This window comes from Theropithecus gelada, chromosome X (assembly GCF_003255815.1).
Source record: "Theropithecus gelada isolate Dixy chromosome X, Tgel_1.0, whole genome shotgun sequence".
Classification (NCBI taxonomy): Eukaryota; Metazoa; Chordata; class Mammalia; order Primates; family Cercopithecidae; genus Theropithecus; species Theropithecus gelada.
Genome location: NC_037689.1, coordinates 10,974,675 through 10,991,151, shown reverse-complemented (window position 1 = coordinate 10,991,151; position 16,477 = coordinate 10,974,675). Strand labels below are relative to the sequence as shown.

At 44.5% G+C, this 16,477-nt stretch overlaps 1 protein-coding gene and 1 pseudogene across 2 annotated transcripts; one reads left to right on the top strand and one right to left on the bottom strand.

Moving 5' to 3' along the window:
• Positions 1-2,025: 2,025 nt before the first annotated feature.
• Positions 2,026-2,890, bottom strand: LOC112615355 (annotated as a pseudogene).
• Positions 2,891-4,182: 1,292 nt separating this feature from the next.
• Positions 4,183-11,861, top strand: LOC112615352 (protein SSX3-like). Of its 2 annotated transcripts, XM_025371936.1 has the most exons (7): positions 4,183-4,251; positions 4,684-4,798; positions 5,326-5,421; positions 7,263-7,312; positions 9,282-9,417; positions 10,959-11,104; positions 11,802-11,861. In XM_025371936.1, the coding sequence occupies exons 1-7, from the start codon at positions 4,183-4,185 to the stop codon at positions 11,859-11,861; spliced, it is 672 nt and encodes a 223-aa protein (XP_025227721.1). The 2 variants fall into 2 exon arrangements, with proteins under 2 accessions (XP_025227721.1, XP_025227722.1); XM_025371937.1 differs by lacking the exons at positions 9,282-9,417; positions 10,959-11,104.
• Positions 11,862-16,477: the final 4,616 nt, after the last annotated feature.

Here is a 16,477-nt window from a genome sequence, read left to right as displayed (position 1 = left end):
TGCTGCTGTAACAAATTTTCAATAGCTTAGACAATGCTGGGCCTGGTGGCTCATGCCTGCAATCCCAGCACTTTGGAGGGCTGAGACGGGCAGATTGCTTGAGGTCAGGAGTTCAAGGACAGCCTGGCCAACATGGCAAAACCCCCTCTCTACTAAAAATACAAAAATTAGCCAGGTTTGGTGGCACATGCCTGTAATCCCAGCTACTGGGGAGGCCGAGAGAGGAGAATCACTTGAACCCAGGAAGCGGAGGTTGCAGTGAGCCGAGATCACCCTACTGCACTCCAGCTTCGGCAACACAAGTCAGACTGCATCTCAAAAATATATATATATATGTTTGTGTGTGTGTGTGTGTGTGTGTGTGTGTGTGTGTGTGTGTATATATATATATATATATATAGCTAAGACAATTTTTGAAAAGGAAGAATAAGGTGGGAGGAATGGCTCTACCATATTTCAATACTTCTTATATAGCTACAGGAATCAAGACTGTATAGTATTGGGAGAAGAATAGACACTCAGATCACTGTAACAAAATAGAGAACCTATGAATATCCCCACACTGATTTTTTACAAAGAGACAAAAAGAAGGAAAGATCATCTGCTGAACAAATGGTCCTGGAGCAGTTGCAGAGCCATAGGCTAAAAAAAAAAAAAAAAAAAAAAAAAAAACAAGACCTAATCTTCCTGTTTTTATACAAAAAAACCTGAAGTGGGTCATAAATTTAAATCTAAAATATAAAACTAAAAAAAAAAAAACTTTTACAAGAAAGCATAGGACAAACGTCTGAGGTCTAGGGCATAGTGAACGATACAAAAAGCATAATCCATAAGGAAAACAAATAAATTAGATTTCACCCAATTTAAAACTTGTGCTCTGCAAGAAACCCTGTTAAAAGGATGAAAAAACAGGGTCTTGACTAGGAGAAAATATTTGCAAACCACATATCCAAGACAGGACTCACATTCAGAATATATAACGGATATGTATAATACTCTCAAAACTCAATGGTAGGCTGAGCGTTGTAATCCCAGCGCACTGAAAGGTGGAGGTGGATGGAGGGCAGATCCCTTGAGGCCTGGAGTTCAAGACCAGTCTGGGCAACATGGGAAACCCATCTCTACTAAAAATACAAAAATTAGACTGACATGATGATGCATGCCTGTAATCTACCACCACACTCCAGCCTAGGAGACAGAGTGAGACTCTGTCTCAACAACAACAGCAACAATGAACTATTGATACACAAATATTAATATCTTGGGTGAATCTCCAGGTATTTGTGCTGAGTGAAATAAGCCCTTAAAATGTCATATACTATATATTTCATTTGTACAGCATTGTAGAAAAGACAAAATTGTGGAAATGAAAAACAGATTAGTCGTTGCCAGGGGGTAGGGATGGTGGATGGGAGGAGAGTGAGTATTACTAAAAATGAGTAGCACAAGGGATAGCATTGGTGATGGAAATGTTCTGTACCTTTTATTTTCTCCCCCAAGAGGGATTCTCCCTCTGTCACCTAGGCTGGAATGCAGTGGCATGATCTCGGCTCATTGCGACATCTGCCTTTCGGGTTCCAGTGATTCACCTGTCTCAGCCTCCCATGTAGCTAGGACTACAGGCACCCACCAACTCACCTAGCTAATTTTTGTATTTTTAGTAGAGATGGGGTTTCTCCATGTTGGCCAGGCTGGTCTCAAACTCCTGACCTCAAGTGATCCACCCACCTCGCCCTCCCAAAATGCTGGGATTACAAGCATGAACCACTGTACCCGGCCATGTTCTGCACATCAAAACACTTTCACTGAATGTAGATGCCATTACATTCTATTATGTTACAAAGCAAAAGGGAGCTTCATAAACATTGTTCTATTATGTATTAACTGAAAAGAAAAAAACATATATTCCAGAAAAAGGTTTTGAAGACACATGGGAGTGGAATGTGCCTGCATTAAGAGCAGAGCTTTTACAGGACCACCTGTCTGCAGCCAGCTCCCAAGCACCACTGAAAACAGCTGCTACACTTAGAACGACAAGATAGTCTTGTTAATGATTTCACTGGACTCTCGAATGTCATCCTCCTTGACTACTAGCAGAGGCGAAACCTCATGATGTCATCATGGATTGGCTTGGCCAGAAGTCCACAATCTCGAAGTCGTAGACATACCTTCCAAGCATCACAATCTTTGTTGTCTTGAATAACAATTGCATTTAAAATTCTTTTCCTCCTGGGCACAGTAGCTCATGCCTGTAATCCCAACATTTTGGTAGGCTGAGGCAGGTGCATTACCTGAGGTCAGGAGTTCAAGACCAGCTTGGCCAACATGGCGAAACCCTGTCTCTACTAAAAATACAAAAATTAGCTGGGCATAGGGGCACATGCCTGTAATCCCAGCTACTCAGGAGGCTGAGGCAGGAGAATCGCTTGAACCCAGGAGGCAGAGGCTGCAGTGAGCCAAGATTGCACCATTGCACTCCAGCCTGGGTAACCAGAGTGAACCTCTGACTCAAAAAAATAACTAAATGAATAAATAAAGCAATCATTTTCCTCTTACGGCAGTTACAGCATCAGAAGGTAGCTTCATGGGTTCATTTCTCAAGATAATATCCATTTTTTTCTGCATTTTCAGCACGGTTTTCTTCTTCTAAAACCTCAAGGGCTGCAATGGCCACTCAGCAGCCTAGTGTATTGCCACCATATGTGTAACCATGTTCCCCTGGTTTAATGGTCAGTATTATGCCATTGTCCCACAGCACCACAGTCACAGAGTATCAACACCTAGAAAGGGCCTTTCCAAGGAGGACTATATCAGGTCTGACATTTTCATGATCAATAGCCAGCCATCTACCATTTTTGGCCAGTCCTATCTGTATTTCATCAGCAATGAACAGTACCAAGCTGGGAACATGAGATGGGACGAGGGTAAGTAAAAATACCACAAAGCTTATTGTTCTTACAGAGTTTCAACTGGTCTTTCTTTCTTCTTTCTTTCTTTCTTTCCTTCTTTCTTTCCTTTTTTCTTTCTCTCTCTCCCTCTCTTTCTTTCTTTCTTTCTTTCTTTCTTTCTTTCTTTCTTTCTTTCTTTCTTTCTTTCTTTCTTTCTTTCTTTCTTTCTTTCTTTCTTTCTTTCTTTCTTTGTTTCTTTCTTTCTTTCTTTCTTTCTTTCTTCCATTTATTTATTTATTTGACAATCTTGCTCTATCGCCCAAGCTGGAGTGCAGTGGTATGATGTCAGCTCTATGCAACCTCTGCTTCCCGGGTTCAAATCATTGAGTGAGCCCAGGAGGTCAAGACCAGCCTGGGAAATATAGCAAAAGGCAAGGTGGTGCATGCCTGTAGTCCCAAAGCCAAGGCGGGAGTATTGCTTGAGCCCAGGAGGTCAAGACCAACTTGTCAACATAGCAAAACCATCTCTACTAAAAAACAAAAATAAAAATATTAGTGGGGGCGGAGTGGTGCATGCCCGTACTCCTGAGATCAAGGTGGGAGGATTGGCCAATGTGCTGGGATTACAGGCATGAACCACCACTCCTGGCGGATTGTTACATCTTGAAACGCCCCACATTCTAAGTGTTGGCGGGCTCTTTTAGTCTCAGAAATTCTAGCTCTCTTCATTCTAATAATTTACAGACCACCCAGTAATAGCCTCTAAATCCATTCATAGTAGTCATGCTCAATTCTCTTCAACAGAACAGAACAGAACCCCCCATCCGTCTGCCTGATCAGATCCATCACCAGAGAGACCATGTTATCTCTGGGACTCACTTCCCTTCCTTTATTTATTGAGTGGCAGGGTCAGAACGCCCCCACTCAACACAATTGCACAGTCACATCCCTGCCTCCACAACAAGGGTCTGCACAGCTTTCAGGGTAAGCCTAGCTCTAGGGAAACTACTAACAAGAGTAGCCAACCTCCTCCTAAAGGCTCAAGGCTGCTTCGCCCATAGGAAACCTGTTATCCCCAATCAATACTTCTCCCAGAGACCCCTGGTTCCCTGTTTTCATCTGACTTCTCCCCTTACTCACGGACAGATAAGGCCCGGATGGAGAAATGCAGCACCTGATTCCAGGTGACTGAGTGTGACCGGCCTTTACAGATTTCTCCCTCCACAGGACCAAAGGTCCTACGGCTGGAAAGACTCAGGCAGTTTCTCTTGCAGGTCTGACTGGTCCCGGTGCCATGAACAGAGATGAAGACTGTGCAAAGAGAGCTAGGGATGATGCTCAAACACCAGAGAAGATACAAAAGGTGACCTGGAGGGGGCAGAGTAGTGACCCAGGGGACAGTGTGGGGTGACCAGGTTTCTGAGGAGGGGTGAACAGAGATACTGGAGACAAGGAGCAGGGTCTCAGGGAGATCTGGAGCCTTGGGAGCCCCCTACCCTCACTCTGTCATCACCTAGCATCCTGGAGACAAGTCTGTGACCTTGCACTTCATTTGGTGACTCTCAGTCCATTCTGGAAGGTGGGAAGAGAGCCAGCCAGCAGTATTAAAGCCCTACTGTGTGGCAGGAAAGAAGCTAGGGTAGGTCTCCAATGTTGTCTCAGTTAGCCATGGCATCAACCAAGGACAGATTATCATCCCCACTTCCCAGATCCAGCACACAGGAAGCGGCTCCAGCTGAATGGCAGACATGCCTAGCTGAGTCACTGCCAGAATTCCTTTTTTTTTTTTTTCTAGGCCTTCGATGATATTGCCAAATACTTCTCTAAGAAAGACTGGGAAAAGATGAAAACCTCAGAGAAAATAATCTATGTGTATATGAAGAGAAAGTATGAGGCCATGACTAAACTAGGTAACAGAAAGTTCTAGGTACGACAAGTCTGGGGACACATGAGCATCCCTTTTTCTGCTTTGGCTACTTCTTAGGCTGCAGAAAGTACCCCACATTTTCCTTTGTTCAGGGAAAAGTCACAAGGCAGCTTCTGGGTGTTCTGCTCTTCTGTATCCTGTCAGGGCTGAGGGCAGGGGCTGGCCACAGTGGAGCTCGTACCTAGATCCTGCATGTTTCTCTCCCATAGACGTCTGTTCTGATGAGCCCAACCGTCTCTGTGGCATCCTGGCACCCCCCACTGCTCCCCACCCCCACCGTCCTTCTCTCGGTTTGTCTCTCTCTTTCTTTTTTTTTTTTTTGAGTCAGAGTCTCAGTCTGTCACCTAGCCTAGAGTGCAGTAGTGCAATCATAGCTCACTGCAGCCTTGAATTCCTGGCCTCAAGTAATCCTCCCACCTCAGCCTCCCAAAGTGCTGGTACTATAGACGTGAGCCACCGTTCCAGGCCTAAGCTTCTCTCTTAAGCAGTAAACACTTTGCTTCTTTCTACGTTTCAAGGTCACCCTCCCACCTTTCATGCGTAATAAACGGGCCACAGACTTCCAGGGGAATGATTCTGATAATGACTGTAACCGTGGGAATCAGGGTGAGTAGATGGGAAGGGGCTGGAAAGGCTCTCCTCAAGCCCAGCTGCTTTTCAGCTCAGCTACCTGGGAAAGATCCTCAGGCGTTTGTTCCCTTATACACATCAGGGCTGAGTGAAAAAAAAAATGCATACAGAAAGTTAACTACAGAGGCTATTCATATAAAATTTTAAAACATGCAAAATAAGAATATATATTTTTATGGAAAATAAGTAAATGGTAAATGTATAGAAACATGAATGTGAATAAAAAGTCATCAAATTAAGGTGACTGGCTGTAAGTGGAGGAGGGAGGGCAGCGATTGGTGAGTGCTGCACAGATAGCTACAGCCGTGACTTCTTGATAGTGTGTTTTGTTTGTTTTTGTTTTCGAGATGGAGTTTAGCTCTTGTCGCCCAGGCTGGAGTGCAATAAGGCAATCTCAGCTCACTCCAACTTTCACCTGCTGGGTTCAAGTGATTCTCCTGCCTCAGCCTCCCAAGTAGCTGGAGTTATAGGTATGCGCCCCCACACCCAGCTGATTTTTTAATTTTTGATAAAGATGGGGTTTCACCATGTTGGCCAGGCTGGTCTCAAACTTCCTGACCTCAGGTGATCCACCCGCCTCAGCCTCTTAAAGTGCTGGGATTACAAGTGTGAGCTACCACACCCGGCCTGTTTGTAGTATTTCTAATATTCTGAATAAATAAATCAGACCTAACATAGCTGTGTGGTAATGCTGAGACCTGACTGAACTCAATATTATTCCCTATACTTTTCTGTGTGTTTGAAATATTTCTTTTTTAAAGGATGTATTGTTCTTCTAAGCACTGTTAATGAATCAAAGGACAGTTAAGAAAGTGTTACAAGTGAAAAAAAAAAAAAGAAAGAAAGAAACTATTAAAACTATAGATCCGCCAAAAACTTCCAGAGTTTGTCTCATTAACAGCATGTAGGTATTGGATAAGTATCTTAGGAGTGAGGGTGATGACCCATTATGTAATAAAGATCGCTGTTTTTCTGTATGTTGTCAAAACCAAATAGTCTTCTCATTCCCAACCAACCCTGATTCTCCATGATGAGCTTGGAAGAGAGTTTGAAAGAGTGATCCCTCATCCAACACACAGAGAGCTTTCCCACTTCTCAGAGAGCAGAGACAACATAGGGTGAAAAAAAGACAGGTTACTGGGTAGAGAGCTTTGTACATTTCAGGAATATAAAGAGGACGTATGTGTTTACTGTCCCTTCTGCTCTGGCAACACAATTATAAGACAAGGTCAGAATATCCAAACCGTCTCTAATAGACCTATTACTCCCCAACTAAACAGGCCAGGTTCTACCATCTCCCACCATCACTATAAGAGATCTGAAAATCCAGTGCTTGAGTATCTGCCAAGTTTTTGACATTAAAGGAGTGTCTTTATACTGAAAATATTTCAGAGCCACTGGAATAAATCATCCATGGTTCATCACACATTTAACAGCTTAATTCACATATCATAAGATTCACCCATTTCAAGTGTACAATGATTTTCAGTTATTGTACATCTTGAGTGGATAGAGTTCAGATTCCCAACCAATCAACTTAATTATTTGTGCAAAAGTAGAAGATATGTAATGATATAAGTTGAGACTGTGATGGGGTTTAACCCCCATTTGATAAACCATGAGATAGAAAAGTCTGAATTGATGCCACAGACAAATGCACCAACCATGACTAAATATAATTCAGAAGCAAATCTCAACTCCTTAACAGTGAGTGGACTCATAACCCTCCGCTGCAGAATGCCCTCATCTCACAGAAGTCTCTCTAGAGTTTGGAAATCTTTACCAACAAAGAAAAATTCTGATGTATTCTCTTTCAGTTGAACGTCCTCAGATGACTTCCGGCAGGCTCCAGGGAATCTTCCCAAAGGTGAGTATCTCTCAAATCTAAAGGACCAGAGAACCTTTGTCCCTTCATGGATGTGAACACTGGTAAGAGTGGGAGAATATAAAAAATGCCCTTATTGCCTCCTTCTCCCCATGTCTATCACAGCAACTGATGTAGCATCAACAGCTTGATAATACTAAGAGTTGTGATCCTTAATACTTCTTTTGTTTTCGTAGTGATGCCAGATACTATTTTAAGCAGTTCACATGGATTAATTTATTTAATCCTTAAAAAGATCTCTATGACACTGTTTCTATTATTATCTCCAAATAATAATGAGTCACACACTTCGGTTGTCATCCATACAAAAGCCATGTGACGTGGCGCAAATCTTCTAAGTTCTCTGAGCTCCAGATTCCTGGTCCATGCAATAGAAGCAAAGAATCATAGTTCATGTTATAGATCCTAGTTGTCAGCAACATAATAATAAAATGAGGCTATCGGAGTACAGAGATGTTAAAGAATTTCCTGGGGCACAGTGGCAGTGGTAGTTTAATACAGAACTCCAAGCCATTTAAAGCTCATTCACGTTTGCATTTGTTTATGAAGTTCAGATGTTGCTCACTAGGGCTTTACCCCATAGGGCCTGCTGGTGCTTCCATTGAGACACCCACTCTCGCAACAGGAAGGACCAGCTGGCCTTTGCTCTGTAACTGGGGCCACTCACATGGCCTAAGAGTCCCTTTGACTGTTGACCCCTCCCTACTGTGAGCTCCTTGAGGGCCTTGTCTGCACCTGGGGCATCTGGGAAGCCCCAGTCCCAGTCCAGGGGATCCCTCAGAGGCCCCTGAATGATTGATCCCACAAGTGCAGATTCAAGTCTGGTTTAGAGGATAAAGGGATCTGGGAGTTGGGTTGCCAGTGTGGAGACCAAATTCAAAGAAGGATCCAGAAAGCTATTAATTGTTATTATTATTACATTTAAACAGTGTTTACAAGCTCAGAGAGGACTTTCCCTTAGCCTATTTTACATGTATTTTTCACTATTTCATAAGTGAGGGAGCTGAATAAAAAGTAGCTTAAGGACTGGGCGCGGTGGCTCACGATTGTAATCCCAGCACTTTAGGAGGCCGAGGCAGACAGATCACGAGGTCAAGTGATCGAGACCATCCTGGCCAACATGGTGAAACCTCGTCTCTACTAAAAATACAAAACTTAGCAGGCTGTGGTAGCACCTGCCTCTAGTCCCAGATACTCTGGAGGCTGTGGCAGGCTTAAACATGGGAGCCGGATGTTGCAGGGAGCCGAGATCATGCCACTGCACTCAAGCCTGGTGACAGAGCGAGACTCTGTCTCAAAAAAAAAAAAAAAAAAGGTAGCGTAAGATTGTTGGTCAGTGACACATCCCAATGCAAGCAGAATTGGTATGGGTACCACCTCACTGAATTCCACATTCAATGTTGGTGCCTCGGTAGGGTGGTATGCCATATCTGGTACTGCTTTCTTTGCTGCCTAGATTAATTTCAGGAAATCATTTCTTTCCCTCTCACTTCCCTGTATTCATCTCCCCACACCATCTTTCTCAGCAGTGTTTTGTTGCCTCTCTATGTTTTTACATTTACTCTCCCAGCAGCTTTCTAAAAGCTTATATGGGATCCCTTGTATTTTATTGAAGCTGTTCCCTGTGTAGACCTTGTGAATTCTTAGAATGCTATTTTTCTCCAAATCTTCTGTATACCAAACTCTCAATTACATGGAGACTTTTGCTGTTTGCAAAATGCCAGTCTTAAAAGAGTGTGAAGATAAGCATTCTAGCCCTGGAAACCCCATTCACTTAGGCTATTCATTTCCCTTCTAATCTCCCAGGTTTTTCCTAATTTAGGCAAGTGTGACTCTCCCAGCATTGTTGAGAACATTGATTAAGGTAATGCATGTGAAGACACTTTGTAACCTCTAAAGCACTATAGAAATGTCACTGATACTGTTTATCTGTGACCTTCACATTATAAAGATCATGCCCAAGAAGCCAGCAGAAGAAGGAAATGATTGGAAGGGAGTGCCAGAAGCATCTGGCCCACAAAACCATGGGAAACAGCTGTGCCCTCCGGGAAAACCAAATACCTCTGAGAAGATTAACAAGAGATCTGGTAAGAGGAAACAGTTCGGGAACAACCCCTCTGGCTTCCCTGGCTATGTTCAGGTGTGGGGACTGGGTGTGTGGCATGGATCCCAGACAAGCCTGGGTCCAGGCTGGGCTGAGGAGCTCACCCAGCTCCAGATGAGACGTTAGACATGACTTCCAGAGACACAGACTGGAGTTGTCATCCATATAAAAAACCGCGTGACTTGGGGCAAGTCTTCCAAATTTTCTCAATTCCAGATTCCTAGTCCATAAGATGGAAATAAAGAGTCAGAGTTCATAAATGGTTTGGAGGCGTTAAATTTAATCTAGAAGGCCAGATGACATGAAAGGTGCTCAAGCAATTCTATCTGTGATAACCTGGGATCATATCTTACTCAGCTCAATGCCTGATACGCAGTACATGTGTACTTCAGAGATATTGCAGGTTCAGTTTCAGATCACTGCGATAAAGAGAGTCACACACACATATTTTTTTAATTCGTAGTGCATAAAATCATGTTTTTACTATACTGTAGTCTACTAAGTGTGCCATAGCATTATGTCTAAAAATGTACATACCTTAATTTTAAAACAATTCATTGTTAAAAATGCTAACAATCTTCTGAGCCTTCAGTGAGTCACACTCTTTTTGCTGGTGGAGGAAGGGTTTTGCCTCGGTGTTGATGGCTGCTGGCTGATCAAGGTGGTGGTTGCTGAAGGGTGGAGTGACTGTGGCAGTTTCTTAAAAGAAGACGACAATGAAATTTGCCACATCAATTAGTTCTCCCTTTCATGAAAGATTTCTCTGTAGTATGTGATGCTATTGGACAGCATGTTACCCACAGTAGAACTTCTTCAAAGTTGGAGTCAATCCTCTCTAGCTATGAAAGTCCTAGATGGCATCTCATCCAATAGAAGGCTAGTTTATCTGTATTGAAAATCTGCTGCTTAGTGTAGCTACCTTCATCAGTGTCCTTAGCTAGATCTTCTGGATATCTTGCTTCAGCTTCCGCATCAGGGTTTGCTGCTTCACCTTGCACTTTTATGTTATGGAGACGGCTTCTTTCCTTAAACCTCATGAACCAACCTCTGCTAGCTTCACACCTTTCTTCTGCAGCTTCTTCACCTCTCTCAGCTTTCACGGACTTGAAGAGCATTCTGGTCTTGCTCTGGATTAGACTTTGGCTTAAGAGAATGTTGTGGCTGGTTTCATCTTGTGTCCAGACCGCACACACTTTCTCTATGTGAGCAGTAAGGCCGTTTTGCTTTCCTCTTCTTGTGTTCACTGGAGTATTAGTATTATTATTTTCTTCAAGAACTTTTCCTTTGCAGTGTATACTATTATTTCCTTCAAGAACTTTTCCTTTGCATTCACGGCTTGGCTGTTTGGTGCAAGAGGCGGAGCTTTCAGCCTGTCTTGGCTTTCAGCATGCCTTCCTCACTCAGCTTAGCCATTTCTAGCTTCTGATTTAAAGTGAGAGACATGCGACTCTTCCTATCATTTGAACACTTAGTGGCCATTGTAGGGTTGTTCACTGTCCTAATTTCAGTATTGCTGTGTCTCAGGAAATAGGGAGGCCCAAGAAAAGGAAGAGAGGCAGGGAAGAGCTCATCCGTGGTGCAGTCAGAACACACATAACATTCATCTATTAAGTCTGTCATCGTCTATGGGTGCAGTTCTTGTTACCCCCAAAACGATTTCACACAACAGGGTGATTATAGTCAATAATAACTTAATTGTACATTTAAAAAAAAACTAAAAGAGTGTAATTGGATTGTTTGTAACACAAGGATAAATGTTTGAGGGCATAGAGACCCTATTTGCCATGATGTGATTATTACGCATGGCATGCCTGTGTCAAAGCATCTCATGTACCCCATAAGAATATACATCTACTGTGGAACCACAAAATAAAAAACAAAAATTACTTTAAAACACTAAAGAAAAACAAAACAAGTGCAGTCATAATATCAAAGCTCACTGATAACAGATCACCATAACAGATATAATAATAATGGAAAAGTGTAAAATTGATGAGAATTAAAAAAAAAAATTGCAGCATATGCGAAGCACTATGAAAATGCGGTGCCATAAAACAAGGTATGACTGCATGCCCTTAAATACGTGCTGAATGAAAGGAAGAATGGGTGAATGTTCCCGTAAGTGAAGATGTTGGGAATCTAAACCTGACAACGGAAGGAGGCAGAAACTAAAATTTTCATTGGCATTTGGCCTGTATTGGTGTGGGTCTAAGCTGTCAGCCTCTGTAAGCCAGCGAATGTGAAAAACTGGATGAAGAAGGCCCATGGGCACTTGGGACTGGGGAGGCATCTCCTTTTTTGGAGAAAACAGAGCCTAACACTCTTCAACCTACCCAACCCTCATCTTCCAACTCTTCTCCATCATAGGACCCAAAAGGGGGAAACATGCCTGGACCCACACACTGCGTGAGAGAAAGCAGCTGGTGATTTATGAAGAGATCAGCGACCCTGAGGAAGATGAAGAGTACCTCCATAAGTGAACCTTCGGCTCATCCCCCACATCCCTGCAGATGTGCTATTCTGTTATGGTACTGGTATCCCATCTTGTCACTTGTTCCCCAAATCATTCCCTTCTCATAATTTTCTAGAGTACAGCATTGAGGCTGAATGAAGAGATTTCTCATGCTCTTTCTTTTTCTTTTGTTTTGAGAGGGAGTCTTGCTCTGTTGCCTAGGCTGGAGTGTAGTGGCATGATCTGGGCTCACTGCAACCTCCAGCTCCCGGGTTCAAATGACTCTCCTGCCTCAGTCTCCTGAGTAACTGGGATTACAGGTGTGCACCACCACACCAGGCTAATTTTTAGATTTTTAGTAGAGACGGGGTTTCACCATGTTAGTCAGGCTGTTCTTGAACTACTGAGCTTGTGAGCCACCCAACTCTGCCTCCCAAAATGCTGGGTTTACAGGCATGAGTCACCATGCCCGGGTGATTTCCCATGCTCTTTCTACTCCCTGCACTGTATATCCAGAGATGCTCCCTACCCAGGATGCTGTGGGCTCCCAAACCCCAGGTCAGCCCTGATATGTGGGCCACACCTTCCTCTAGCCTAGGAATTGATAATCCAGGTGAGGAAGTCACTGTGGAATGAGCAGATGGTTCACTTCGAGGAACCGTGGAAGGCTTGTGCTGGTCCTGAGGTAGGGCAGAATCGGAGTGTGCAGGGTCTGCAGGTCAGGCGGAGTTGAGATTGAGTTATTGGGCAGTGGGAACTCACTGCCACTTACTTTCTTTCTCTCTTCTTGCCTCAGCGTCGGTGATATGACACATGCCCACAATGAGAAGCAGAACGTGGTGACCTTTCATGAACATGGGCATGGCTGTGGACCCCTCGTCATCAGGTGTATAGCAAGTGAAAGCAAGTGTTTACAACAGTGAAAAGTTGAGCATCATTTTTCTTAGTGTGCCAAGAGTTCAATGTTAGCATTTCCATTGTTTTTTCTTGCAGTGTGCCATCCTGTTAGATATTAGCATTTTCATTGACAAGTAAGACATAGTTAATGCGTATTTTGGTTTGTATGTCCATGCACCTCCCTTAGGAAACAAGTATAGTCAGGTATTCTCTGCATAGAACAGCACTACCCTCCTCCCTACCTAGATGTGACTACTGAGGGCAGGTCTGAGTGTTTAATTTCCGATTTTCCTCTGCACTTATATACACACACACACACATACACACACACACACAACACACACACACACAAACACACACCAAGTACTATAAGCATCTCCCATCTTTGTTTCCTGTTCAGCATGTACTCCCCTCATCCGATTCCCCATATCAGTCACTGACAGTTAATAAACATTTACAAACATTCCCCAGTTGTTTGCTCCTCTCATTATTGTGCACACAGCTCTGTGTACGTGTTTGAATATTTCTTTAGGAGAGATTCTTAGAAGTGGAATTGCTGTGTCAAAGGAGTCATGTAATCAACAAAAACCTAATGAGTGCTTACTCGTGCTGAGCGCTGTTCTAGGTGCTGGAGAGACATCAGGGAAGAAGGCAGGCAGATGTTCCTGACCACCATTCTAGAGGAGGATGTTTCCAGTTGTTGGTTTTGTCCATTGGTTTTGTTTGTTTGTTTGTTTTTTCCAGAGACGGGGTCCTTGCTCTGTCCAGGCTGGAGTGCAGTGGCATGATCATAGCTCAATGCAGCCTTGAACTCCTGGGCTCAAGCAATACCCCCATCTTGGCCTTGTAAAGTACTAGGATTCAGGCGTGAGCCACCGTGCCTGGCCTCCAGTTTTTATTTTGATGGAGACTATACACATCAGTCCTGGAGCAGGATTCTGCAGCAGGTGGTTGGGCATCTTGGCCTTCACTCTCTGAACAATTTTCAGGTTCAAGGTCTGGGACGGTCCTTTTGGGAGTATGTGGGAGGAGACACAGATGAAATCATCGTCTGGGGAACGTGGAGGAATGAGGAAGATGCGTGCACTGTAGACCCTGTGATGGACAGGGAATAGAAGAGTCCACTTAGTCTCCATGCAGGGGAGCAACGGTGGGAAAGTCCCCTGGACAGAAGCATGAGACTGCCCATCAAGGGTCTCACCAACCAAGGGTCTGGGGGCTGGGGTGGGGACGATGATTTGGGAATGGGTCAGTTCTTTCTCACAGGTACCACTGCACGGTGCAGAGGGGAAACAGTTGTGGGGAAGGGAAGGGCAGAGGGGAGTCTATTTTAGAACACATCATTGTTGGACTTGAAACACCAGCTCCAGGTGGAGGCAGGATTGGAGCTGTTTTGGCAGTCCATAGTCCATCACCTTGGCCTCCTAGTTCTCCCCAGCCTTGGAAGGAGGACACTATCGTCATTATGCCTATATGATAGATGAGAGATGGAGTCCCAGACAGATGGTAGGCATCTTGTCACAGGTCCTACAGCTGGCAGTGCAGGAGGGGCTGAGTTTGGAGCTCACTGACTCTAGAAACATTAAGGAGGACAAGTGTGTGTGATGGAGGGAGGGAGAATTGAACAATCCCTGGGTTCTGTCCCCAATCGCAAGGTAGAGGCTGTGGGTTCATTTACCCAAGACTAGGAGCACTCAGAGAGGGAGAGTGCAGGGAGGGAGAGGCAATCGTGGTCATAGTGGGGACAGTGGGAGACAGAGATATGCAGGGTGGGCAGAAGAGGGGCAGGCAAAGAAGCAGGGGAGACCCAAGGCCAAGTGTGGGCTGTCACAGCCACCAGAGGGACAGGGTGCCAGGAAGGAGGTTGTGGGGCTCCAGGAGCAGCAGAGGTTCCCCAGATCTGTGAGCATGCCCTGCCTGGCACTGCAGGAAGAGGTGGCTGCCACTCAGGTCAGTGTGGACGTACCTCTACCTGTGTCTCAGAGGAAACAAATTATATTTTATCCCAATATAGTTTTGTATTACACAAATGAAACATTCGGCTACTAGATATCGAGAGCCTTATCCTCCATGCAAATAGAGGAGAGGATACCCTAAAAGAGACGCTGAAGGATTTGATTTTTCTTTCTCCCTAGGATGATGGGATCCATAAGTTGGGTTCCCCAGCCCACAAGACAGGTTCAAGGAAGGGTGGCTGGAAGATTGTGAGTCGTGACAGGGAACATTTTTACTTAGGTTCCTTGGTTATATAAAGCTCCCGACTATCTGTCTATCATGTACAGATAAAGACTGAACACGGTCCCCTCCCCACAAATGTATTTCTCTCCATTATTACTGTGAAGGGCTGAAGTTACACCAAGTTCTGATACATCACTTTTTGGGTTTTTGTGAGACAGGATCACACTCTGTCACCCCGGTTGGAGTGCAGTGATACAATTACAGTTCACTGCAACCTCGATTTCCCAGGCTCAAGGGATTTTTCCACTTCAGCTTCCGAACTAGCTGGGACTACAGGCACACGCCACCACACCCAGCTAGTTTTTGTATTTTTTCTAGAGACGGGACCCACTATTTTGCCCAGGCTGGTCTAGATCTCCTGGTCTCAGGCAATCCTCCTGCCTCAGCCTCCCAAGGGCTGGGATGACAAGTATGAGCCACCTCGCCAGGCCTTCACTTTCTTTAATGAACAATTATCAGAGTTTCATCTTAGAGGAAAAAGTGGGTACTACCTGACAATCTGAGTGTGGTGTTGGAGGGGAATCTGGCTGATTCAGATGTTTCCAATGAAATTTTAAATTAACCTACCTGATGATTATCCTAAGGCCCTTTCCTGCTCCGTGTTTTTTAAATTCTGGGTTTGGAGTTTTTCAGATGCTTTGTTACAAGGAGCATCTCTTGGCCAGGAACCGTGACTCAGGCTGTAATCCCAGCACTTTGGGCAGTTGAGGCAAGCAGATCACTTGAGGTCAGGAGTTCGAGACCAGCCTGGCCTACATGGCGAAACCCCCATCTCTACTAAAAATACCAAAATTAGCCGGCCGTGGTGGCGGGTCCCTGTGAATCCCAGTTACTGTAGTGGCTGAGGCAGGAGACAGAGGGTGCAATGACCCGAGATCACACCACTGCACTCCAGCCTGGGCAACAGAGGGAGACTCCCTCTCAAAAACAAACAAACAAACAAAAAAGCCAAACAAACAAAAAATAAAAAGTGGTACAGAAACCAGAAAGTCCAGGTATGTAGCTAACTGGCCTGGTTGTACAACAGCAACCAAGGGTGAAAACTAAATACTCCCAGGCATGTCCTAAGTTCACCGAGTAACTGGAGTACCCATCTGTGCTAGTTAACTGCCTTTATGTGAAGGAAAAATAAAACTCACATCTCTATGACAAGCAGGTGCTTACAGCTTGGAGCAAGTCACCTAGGCTAGACTCCCCTGCTGACAGGGAGACAGGGACATCATCTTCCTCGAGGTTCACATTTCAAAGAGATGGCTCCAAGGCCCTGAAGACATTCCTAGGGGACGGGCATGGTGGCTCACGCCTGTAATCCCAACACTTTGGGAGGCTGAGGCTGGAGGATCACTTGAGGCCTGGAGTTCAAGTTCAAGACATTCCTGGGTTCTACGGTGGACAGAGGCTTACATATCAAAGGAAGAATTTACAAATACAATTTTTCTCAAGGAAATGCTGTGAG

Coding starts and splice junctions, on each gene's coding strand:
- LOC112615352 (XM_025371936.1), top strand. CDS start 4,183: ATGAACAGAGATGAAGACTGTGCAAAGAGAGCTAGGGATGATGCTCAA. Junction 4,799..5,325: donor TGAGGCCATGACTAAACTAG/GTAACAGAAAGT, acceptor GCTTCTTTCTAC/GTTTCAAGGTCACCCTCCCA. Junction 7,313..9,281: donor TCCAGGGAATCTTCCCAAAG/GTGAGTATCTCT, acceptor CACATTATAAAG/ATCATGCCCAAGAAGCCAGC.